At 44.0% G+C, this 11005-nt stretch overlaps 1 protein-coding gene across 1 annotated transcript; it reads right to left on the bottom strand.

Moving 5' to 3' along the window:
* Window positions 1–6369: 6369 nt before the first annotated feature.
* Window positions 6370–9730, bottom strand: LOC123159493 (GEM-like protein 1). The gene is made up of 4 exons (XM_044577329.1): window positions 9332–9730; window positions 9137–9238; window positions 7114–7385; window positions 6370–6821 (listed from the first exon to the last, which is right to left on the bottom strand). The coding sequence occupies exons 1-4, from the start codon at window positions 9657–9659 to the stop codon at window positions 6633–6635; spliced, it is 891 nt and encodes a 296-aa protein (XP_044433264.1). The 5' UTR covers window positions 9660–9730; the 3' UTR covers window positions 6370–6632.
* Window positions 9731–11005: the final 1275 nt, after the last annotated feature.

Below are 11005 nucleotides of genomic sequence, written 5' to 3'. Positions count from 1 at the left end.
TGGGGAAAGGGGTTAGCGCTAGGGTTTTGATAGGGTTTTGGCAAGGGGATTTTTTGGGGGATTTAGGTTGGGTTTTCGCTCAGTGTGGGTCGCATTGACTAGGATCTGGACTGATTTAGGGGGAGTTTGTAGATACTATGCGATATGTTGACGAGAGCTAGGGTTTGTAGTGAATTGAGTAGGGTTAGTACTAATTTGGGAGGAGTTTGCAATGAAAGCAGGCTCTTTTTGTTGTAATTGCTTCCAATGCAGGCAATGATTTCTGTAATCTTTTAGAACATTGTCTTTTTCTATTATGAATTGATTGGTGCATATATCAAGTTGTTTAAATTATGATATAATTTGTTGAAGTAGTTCAAATTGAGGCACATTCAGGTACATTCAGATAAGGTTAACATTATGGAGAGATGCATGTTTAAATTCAGATACATCCTTATGTGGTTACAATTTTCTTATGTGGTTACAATTGAGAATCATATGTTGGAATTTAGAAACACATGTTAACTAAGTGTTCATTTTTTAGGACAGAAACTTGTGGTCACAATCAGTTACATTTTGATCATTTAGCATGTGGTCAACCTGTGATTGAAAATGTTATTCTGATCAACTCCACTTATTGATTGCGGGTGATGATGATCCTATGTTTTCTGTTCAAATATGGCATGGAGGTTTTTTCATGGGCCAAGGCAGAAGCAAAAAATACTATGGAGGGCAGAGCATCTGGTTTGATAACATAGACAAGAACACATGGTCACCCCCAGATGTGGATGATCTCATAGAGTAGATAGGGTATGAGAAGGAAGGAAGGATGACAGTGTACTACTGCATGATAGGTCTTCAAGTCAACACAAATGGGCTTAGAGTGATCAATGGAGAGGATGCCACAGATAACATGAGAGCTTTTGTGACATTTGGGCATCATTTCATGGATATTTTTCTGGAACATGATGATTCTATCAGGGATCTTGATGATGTAGTTAGGTTCCCAATTCAAGATCTCCCAAAAGTCATCAGCCCAATGAAGCCATTGAATGTGATCAGACCTGAATCATGGGGAAGGTTTCAGGACAGCAACTGAAGTACTAAAGGAGAAAGGCAAGTCAGTGATCAATGTGGATGCAGATGATGTTCATGACAATGATTCAAGTGAAGGATCAACAGATTCAGAAGAAGAGGGTAGTGACATTGATTATGTGCCTGAAATTGCAGATAGTGACTATGCCATATCAGAGGGAGATGATGACTTGTATGTCAACAATTGCTTTGATGTTGTAGAGGAGAATAGGGATGAGGAACAATTGGATGTGTCAGAAGATGATGAGTTAAGAAGGCCAGATTCTGATGATGAAGGAAGAATTGAGATGAACTTCAAGACATTAGGGATGAAGATTTGATATGCCCTAAGTTTCATGTGGGGCAAGTTTTTCAGAATGTGCAGCTGCTTAGGAAGGCTATCAAAGAATAACCATACAGGAACAGGGTCAACCTGAAGATGCCAACTACTGACAAGATGAGGGTTTGTGCAAAATGTGAGGAGGGGTGCCCTTGGTATCTATGGGCATCCAATGACAATAGGACAAAGGCATTCATGGTTAAGAAGCTTGTGGACAAACACACATGCGCAAGAAATGACAAGTGAAAAGCTTCACAGCTCCATACATGGCAGAGAAGTATTTGGACTCATTTAGGGCAGATGAAAACATGAGCATGAAGAACTTCTCTAGGGTGGTGCAGGAACAATGGAATATGAAGCCTACAAGGAGTAAGCTTAGGAGAGCAAAAATGTTGGCTCTTAATGTTGTCCATGGAGATGAGGAGAAATAGTACAATAAGCTTTGGGACTATGCAAATGAATGGAGAAGGTCAAATCCAAGGAGCACATTTTATTTAGCAGCAAATACAGACGGTACTTTCCTACACTGCTATTTCTCTTTGGAGCCATGCAAGAGAGGGTTCATGCAGGCTTGTAGGCCAGTAATCTGCCTAGATGGATGCCATTTTTAGACCAGATATGGAGGTGTTCTTCTCACTCCAGTTGGCCCAAATCTAAATGATTGCATCTATCCAATTGCTTGTGCTATTGTTGACATTGAGAACACTGACGCCTGGAGGTGGTTCTTATCCTCTCTGAAGCAAGACCTAGTCATTAGTGAAACTGATTTGTGGACTATTAAGTCTGACAAGCAGAAGGTACTTTCATAACTTTGTCTTTTATTTCCATGCTTCAAAGTTTCTGCTTCCACAATTGTTTTGTCATGATGCTAACATTGTCTTTCACATTTCTTTTAGGGTACGATCAAAGCTGTCAGAGATTACTTTCCACATGCAGAGCACAGGTTCTGTGTCAGGCACTTGTGGCAGAACTACCAACAACAGTTTAGGGGTGAAGGGCTCAAGAACCAGCCGTGGAAATGTGCTAGGAGCACAACTCCTTCTGATTTTGAACAGAACATGGAAGAGCTTAAAGTGATAAACTTTGAAGCATGGAAATGGCTAGCAGGGATGGACCCCAAAACTTGGGTTAGGGCATTTCAAAAAGAGTTCCCCAAGTGTGATATTCTTCTCAATAATTCTTGTGAAGTGTTTAACAAGTAAGTTGCATCATTGTTTGTGTTTTTCATCACATGAAGCATTCAACAAGTAGTTCTCCATCACAATATTCTTCTCAAATGAACCAACTGTTGGTTGTAGGTACATTCTTAAGGCCAGAGAGCTGCCCATATTGTCATTGATCATGACAATAAAAAAGCAGTTGATGACAAGGTTCTACAACAAGAGAGAGGAAGCAGAAACATGGGATGGCACTGTTTGCCCCCAAATTAAGAAAAGTCTTGAGAAGAATGATGATTTGTCAGCTACATGTCATGCATCAAATGCAGGGGATGAAATATTCCAGGTAATCTAGCCTGACTTAGCATTTTGCCAAGTTCATTTGCATATTCATCTTGTTTATTGCATTGCATAAGTGCCCTATGTCATCTGTGTAGGTTGATAACAAAGGGAGATCTTACATAGTGGACATAAAAGCTTTAAGCTGTACTTCCAAAAGGTGGGACCTCAATGGTATTACCATGCCATCATTTTGTGGTTTGCTGCAAAGATGAGAGAATTGAGCCTGAGGACCTAGTTGATAAATGCTACAGCATTGCCTCATTTCTGAAAGCCTACCAGCCTATCATCATGCCAGACAGAGATGAGAGAGAGTGGGAAAAGATGCATGGTCCAGTGATCAAACCCACACCCAAGAAGAATGACAAGAAGGGAAGGCATCAGAAGAATAGAAGGAAACAACCACATGAAGCCAAGGACAAGAGAGGAGGCAAAAAGCTCACAAGGCATGGTGTGATCATCACTTGCTCTCATTGCCAAGAGGAGGGTCACAACAGAGCAGGTTGCAACAAGAGGAAGGCCGGTTTGCCACCTGTGAGGCATGTGCCACAACCACAACCTATTACTCCTATTCCTGTTGACTCATCAGATGATGAACAACAGAATGTGCATCAAGTTGAAATTGATTCAGGAGGTGAAGAAAGTGAAGAGGAGCCAGTAATAACTCAGGTTTGTCTTCCTTAATCATTGTCAAGCTTTACATATTCACATTGACAACAATTTATGACTTGTGAAGTGTTCTAATGCTGTTACTTTCATCTTTTCAGGAAGTGTTTGGTGACACAATGGTACAACAGATGAGAAGGGAGCAACAATCATCTAGGAGACCTGCACTTTCTCAACAACCCATTCCTGAATCAAGCTTCATCAGCTCAGCAAGAGCTCAGAGCAGTAGCATGCCACATGTTACTACAACTGCTAGCAGGGATGGTAGTCAAGCCATGAAGCTCAGGCAGATGGAGATGGAGAAAGACAGAGAAATGGCGGAGAAGAGAGATGCTGCACTGGAGGCACTAAATGCTGCAGCAGAGAAGAGAGCTGCTGAGGCACAAGAGAAGAGAGACCTGGCTGCAAAGAAGAAAGCAATAGAAAGAGAAGCAAAGAAGCATCAAACATAAGAGAAAAGAGTTGCTAATGTTGCAAAGAAGAAGGAAATAGCTGAAGCAAAGAGAGAAATTATCCTACAACAAAGAGAGAAGAAAACGAGCTGGCAGCTGCTAGAGAGGAGGCAAGGGAGAGAAAAGCTTCCGAGCTTGCTGCCAAAAGAAAGGAAGATCAGCACAACAGGTCCAGTCTTAAGATGGCCTCTACAAGTGCACATGACATGGGAGGTGGCTCTACAAGCAAGAAAACCAGGAAGGTCAGCATGTTTGATGAACTGAGAGAGCCTAGGAAGTAGAAATTTTGGTCTGTATCAAGTTCTTCTGGTGAACTAATTCAGCATTTTGGTGTTTCTTGTCATGTTAAACTTAAATTTGGTGATGTGTCAAGTTCTTCTGGTGAACTTAACCTTACTGTTAAGCTTGTTAGACATGTGCTTTTGGTGAATCTTTACTATCTTATTTAACCTGGTGCTATGTTGTGCTTGGTATATATGTTGCTTGTCATATATATTGCTTGAACCCGGTGATCATCTTTGTTACATATCTTGTGATGATCATCTTTGGCATGCTTATCATTTTGCCAACATTTTCTAATTTGTCACTTACCACTTATCATTATGTCAGATGGCAATATAGCAATGCAAACAACCCAACTGTGATCATATATATTGGCCAACAGAAAGACATAATATGCAACATAGATTGATCAACAAGATAGTTTCACTAGCAGTAGAACACTTCTACAGTACATACTTTCATTACATTACCAACCCTACATACTTTCATTACATAACCAAAAGGGGACACTTGGATCACTTCTTCATCGCCAGCATCACTACACTACATAGTTCTATTACATTACTAGCATCTTCACTACCAACAATTCAACACCAGCACTTGCATCACTTCATCAGCAGCATCACACACAACACACACAGAAGCACACCTACTGCCACAGCTATCTTCAACAGAAGAACAATCTGCCTGCCAACCTGCAACAAAGATTCACTCCTCTCCTCACAACATGAACCCCTGAATCCTACTGCCATCATCCCTCTAGCTCTTCTCTGTTCATTGCGCCGCTCCAGCTCTTCTCTCATGTCTTCACACCACCCAATTGCATCTACAGCATTATCTCGAGTGAGAAACATCTTCTCCACCAAGTAAGCAACATACTCCCTCTCCCAATGCCAGAAATTGCATCCATTCTGTCAAAATGAATGCAAAATCACAGACCAAATGTGCCAAAAACAGAGACCAAATGTGGCAAAATCAGTGCTTTCCAAGACCAAATGTCACAGAACTTACACCATGGCCGGGGCAGCGGTAGTACACCCATCCAGGGTGATCCTCAGTGTCAGAAACATGCTTCTTCACCATGGAACCACACCCCCACGGGCACTCGATGAGGGGGGTGAATGGACCGCTGCCGCGGTGAGAAGAGCGGCAGGAGCTCAATGCAGACATGCTTCAGGGGAAGAACAACTCATTGCAGAAGCGGCGACGCCGGCGGTGAGCGGTGCTGGGCGGGGAGTGGGCGACGGCAGGACGACGCCGGCTAGGGATTTGGTGGCCGACGGCGAAAGAGGAAAATGGCTAGGGATTTGGAGGACGATGGGGGAGGGTTTTTTAATACAATGCCAATTTTGCAAAATAGCCCCCCAAATCAACTCGCCAGTGCAAAAGAACCCCCGCCTCGCTTGCGTGGCTGGTCAAACAGTCAAATAGTACGCCACGTGGGACAAATACGGCGACGCAGCGTACGCGGTGACCTGCGCTGTTAACAAATGTAATGATAAGCGCGCTGTTAACAAATGTAATGATAAGCACCGTAATCTGGGTATTCCGTAATCCATTGACCAAAGTGAACTTTGTGATCAAATACGGTGACCACAAACAAAATGGACATAAGCTTAGATGTGACATAGACATAACTATGTCACATCTAGATGTGTCCTAGACAAACCCTATCGGTAATCACAGTTTCCGCTGCACGATAATCTGCAGGATCCAGAATAATGCCGATCTGGCAGGTGATCCCACAGTCCCGTCATCAGTTTTCTTTCCAACGATCTGGCATTGGAGGTCTTTTTTTGTTTGAACAGTGTTCGGACCGCCCACCGGACAGAAGGTTTGGGTTGTGCAACCAGAGAATAGATGGTCTTATGTGCTTGGAAAATCTACTGCGTGCTGCATGCATCCAACTATCCCGGTTCTCCCAAAAGAAAGAAAAGACACCAACTACCCGAATTGCAAATTTCCTTCAGAATTGTCATCTTAAAATCAGTTCAGCCCAAGCATGCCCTGACCTGGGTGCCTACCAAAGTACCAGTAAACACCCTACAATGTCATAGTTAAATATTGATAACACAAGGCATTTAAAATGGACAGCTCCAATGTTTTTCCCATATACCATCATCATCATCATCATCATCATTACAACACGGGGAACGCAAAGAACAAGAACAAACACGTATACAAGCTCGAGAGTGTACCGAACCGAAAGCTCCAAGGGGCACAGCATGAAGGATATGTCTTAAACAGGAGACGCTCAGAGCGGGAAGACATCGAATGGAGAACTGGCGATGCCCCTGGGGATGTTACAGGCTGAAGTAACTGAAACTTCCGTCTGATATCTACCTATGGTTGCAACTCCCGAGCACCGTCAAGGGCTTCTTGCAGGCTGGACACGGCCTTGTCGTACATCAGGAAACCCATGAACCAGAACTCATGCCCTTCAACCGAGACAACCTGAATATACTTTTCAGCAGGATTTACTTTGCTCACTGAAGGATTGGCTGTTCTTAGCTGATGAAGAGGAATGACCACCTGTTTTTTTTGGAAAGGAGAACAACAATTTAGTACGAAGGATATGCATAAACATGTACTAGCAATTAAGATATAAACTGGATAGAGCTAGAAATGTGTAAAACAAGCATCATCGCTTAAGCGCCCACTTTATCCTTCTATTTTCCTTCCACAACAAATTAAAATTCAAATATCACTAACTACCATTACCTCTGAACCAATAACACTTTTGCCATTCATGCAATAAGCTACACTACATGAAATACAAAATACAGACCTAGACAGACGTTACGAGGAAGTGAATAACCCGTACCTTGTAGTAACTCCACTCTGTTTTGTTTCCCGCCTTGTAAGAAAGAGGATTGTCACTGCAGAATGCAATTTTAGCTGTAGAAATGTACATAACTCCCATGACAGGACCAGCGGATGTTGATAGATAGCACGCGTAAGACATTTTCAGCTGCTCATCCGGCAGAATCTCGAACGTCTGTTTAAATATTTTTTCATAGCCACCTTCCGCTAAGACCTTTGTTCCTTGAGCAAGCCGTCCCATAGCAGCCTCAGTAAAACTAGGCCCTGTCTTGACTGTTTGAGAGAAAAAGGTTGCACTATCAGACATACAGCATACCATGTTAACAACGAGTGTAGAAGGTATTAATTACTCCCTCTGTAAAGAAATATAAGAGCGTTTAGATCACTGAAGTAGTAGTGATCTAAATGCTCTTATATTTCTTTACGCAGGGAGTATTAAACTCATCATATCAACTGTAGTTCTGCCAGTCCAACACATGCGTATATTCCTTGGTGAATACAAGATCATGCAGAACATTGGATTGGACATGTTATATAAGGCAAGAGAGATTCTTAACTTAGAATCTACATTCTACAAAGTACCAAAACTTTGTCATTCTAAATGTCAAGTTAACGATCTCAAAAAACTCCATTGGGAGGTCATTCAAGACGCAATGATCGTGAGAAGCATAATCGAACACAGAATATACTGTGGCTGATGCGACAAATGTGCACCCAACTGTATGAAGCCTTGAATCTTCTGTTTGAAATATATTCATGTAGAGAAAGTTTGCTATTTCCATAACAAATGGGCATTTAAAATGTATCACTGGTTCTCTGGAGCTAGATGATTACCCCTAAGCCCCTAACTGGAAGGTTATTACCTAAAGGTAAGTGCAGATCTGATGTCATCGTCAACATGTCATAGATTCTCATTAAGTAATCTCTATTTTTCCAAAGGAACCCGTGCTAATTGCATATAACAACAAGCTACACATGCAGATGCTGATTTGCATTGGTGAATCCAGTAGTTGATCTCTAATAAGTTAGAGCTGCTGTTCGTAAACGGATAAATAGGAGAAACGTCCAATCACTAGTTCTTCCCCTGCATAAATGACTAAGCATACTGCATACTGGAAATTTATTATGGTTATTGAATTGTTCAAAAGATGAAGAAGGCCGCCAGTACAGCTACAAGTTTCACTTTCTCCCTACTTATAAGTCTGCTGGTACAAAGTAAATTAACACACAAAATCTATTGCTGGTTCTACAGAGCTAGATGTTTAACCCTAAGCCCCTCAAGGAGGTTGGTATCTAAAAGGTGGGAGCAAATCTAATGTTAATATGGCATGTTTCTCCTTAAGTGGTTTCTATTCTTCCCAAGGAATGTGTGCTAATTTACAGGAAGGACAACCTATATGCATATGCTCGTTTGAAATGAAGAATTCATTCGTTAAATCTCTTATACGTAATGCCACTGCGACTATTCCATCAGTAGAAACATCACAAAGTTCAGACACGTGACGGAACTGGATATACCGAAGAAACACGCAAAAAATAGCTTTACATAAATGATTAAGTATGCTATCTCCATAAGTATGAAACGATTAAGCGTTCTATATACTGGAAATTTTATATGGATATTAACTACTCCTAGGAAACAAATACTGAACTATCTGAGAACTCTTATTAAGTTTGTCAGCAGAATTATAAGTTTAGGGGAAAATGGTCACAAGTATGTGCGGCATGTAAAACTAAACCCAATATTTAGGTGCTTTCTTTTCTCAGGACAAAGATACTCATCCTTCTCCACCAGCTATTCCAATCCCCACAACTACATGAAGGAATCTCCTGGGGTTTACTTTACAACTTCATATTCGGTACTCATCATTTCTTCCATCCTTAAAAAGCTACTAAAAGCCTACAACCTTGGCCCATGGCACCCAACCCCGCCCCTCAAGAAATGAATCTCACAAACAAACGAAGAACAAAGTAAAGTATATTCCGTAAGGAAACGTAGGCGGGTCAGGGCGCTGAGATCTCACAGTGCTGCCACGTGTCGCGGCTGAGGCTCTCGACCATGCTGGTGGTCTCCGCCATGGACTTCCCCCACCTCGACAGGGTGTCCTTCATCGCCTCCACCGCGCCTGCGGTACACCGACACCAAAAACGGGGATCAGAGCTGAGAGTACCGTGCTAAACCGAGCATGGCGGAGGCCGGATCAGCGGGTCGTTATTACCCTTGGAGGAGGAGGCGGCGGGCCCGCGGGAGACGTACTGGCTGGCCTCCGCGGAGGCGGCGGTCGGCACGTAGGTGGGCGACTCGGACGTGAGCTTCTCGCTCCACGTGACGGTCTTGTGCTGCTGCTGCGGCTGCAGCTGCACCGGCGCCAGGGCGGGCGCGGACGAGGGCGGATCGGCCGCCGCCTCGGGGGCCGGGGCCGGCGCCGGTGCGGGCGCAGGGGGGGAGGAGGGATCGGGGGTAGACAGCGGGTGCTGGGTCTCGGATTGGGGAGCGGCGGTGGGGGAGCCGACGGGCGGCTGCATCTCGGCGGCGGCCGGATGCATCTGGAGGGTTCTCTCGGGGGTCTCTCGCGCTTCTTCTCGCAAGCGGGGGGGGAGGGGGAGGAAATGCGTTGCGCGTCTGGGTGCGGCTTCGAGGTGTGGAGAGGTTGGGCAGTAGTGGTGTGGGGGTCAAACCTGTCCTGTTTTCGCTTGTGGGGAAGTGGCAGGACGCACGCGACTCCGCCGCGATGCTGTGCCGCTGCAACGGGCAAACTGCGGGGCTGTGTTCCTTCCCCAACCTTAGGATTTTTATTTAAAAAAATAGATTTTCCTCTTACCTTAGGATGTGTTTGGTTATCTGCATAAGTCTGGACCAGGCTCGTTAGATATAAATTTGACTCATTTGGTTGTTTGTTTTTACTGTTTGGCACAGCAACGCACGGACCTTATTAAATCAGCGCTCGGTTAGGCCTAGCGGGAACGGCTAAATCAACAGTTTTCTCCAAGCCAAGCTCGCGGCGTGCCAAGGAGAGGCACGTCACGCCGAGCTGATATGAGGAGGGGATGGCGCGAGCTTGTGCGCGTGCGCGGAAAAAGCTGCGGGAGGAATTGGGTCACCTCCTGCCTAATCGGACACCCTATTTAGCCTCATCGGTTAATCGCCGATTTCCCTTCCACACTCTCTGTCTCGGGCGATTTTGTCGACAACCAATAGGTAAGTGAGCTATCTTCTCCGACGACTTCCGCGTCAACACCCTGCTCTCTGTGGGTTGTAAGTTCTATCAACCACCCCCCACCCCCCTCCTCATTGTAGCTTTTATTTGTGAGCATCAATAGATCTATGAGCACTAGTAGCATTGTAGAGTGTCGATCTGTGACCATGTAATGTTGTGGTAGATACTGGTGATGGATTGCTAGAACAGTTGGGTTTGGTAGTCCCATTTCATGATGCTTTTTATTTCGGCTCCGATGATAGTATCGTAGATCTGGTTATGTCATGTAAATTTGAGCATGTGTAGTGTGGTAGGATGCTAGTATGGTCGATATGTAGCTGTGGTGGTCGAGTTTAATGCCTGGAACACATTCTTGTATGTCTGTGGTATGAATTGTGCTTTGAACTTGGCCAGTGTTGATCATACCACATCCACACATGGACATATATGATCTATGTATAGTGTTATGTCATACTAGTACTGATCCTAACCATTATAGGACATGAGCACCCAAGACTTTAGTCAAGCCATTGTTCTATCGGGTCAGTGCATTTTGTCCTATGCCGAGGACTTCTAGCCTGAAGAGATGCCTCGGGATTCAAAGGTGTTCGAGGTGCATGTTCAGCCAGCATTTGTGATGGCCATGCCTAATGCTGCAACTATTGCCGCACATAAGGCAACCGTCAAGGCTGGAAA

This window comes from Triticum aestivum, chromosome 7B (genome assembly GCF_018294505.1).
Source record: "Triticum aestivum cultivar Chinese Spring chromosome 7B, IWGSC CS RefSeq v2.1, whole genome shotgun sequence".
NCBI classification, from domain to species: Eukaryota; Viridiplantae; Streptophyta; class Magnoliopsida; order Poales; family Poaceae; genus Triticum; species Triticum aestivum.
This window is presented reverse-complemented; position numbering and strand designations above follow the sequence as displayed.

Excerpts from the sequence above, each read along its gene's own strand:
- LOC123159493 (XM_044577329.1), bottom strand. The coding sequence starts at position 9,659 with ATGCATCCGGCCGCCGCCGAGATGCAGCCGCCCGTCGGCTCCCCCACC. Across the intron at positions 7,386-9,136 it reads CCGCGACACGTGGCAGCACT|TCAAGACAGGGCCTAGTTTT; the intron begins GTGAGATCTCAG and ends TCTCTCAAACAG. Across the intron at positions 6,822-7,113 it reads CAGAGTGGAGTTACTACAAG|GTGGTCATTCCTCTTCATCA; the intron begins GTACGGGTTATT and ends CAAAAAAAACAG.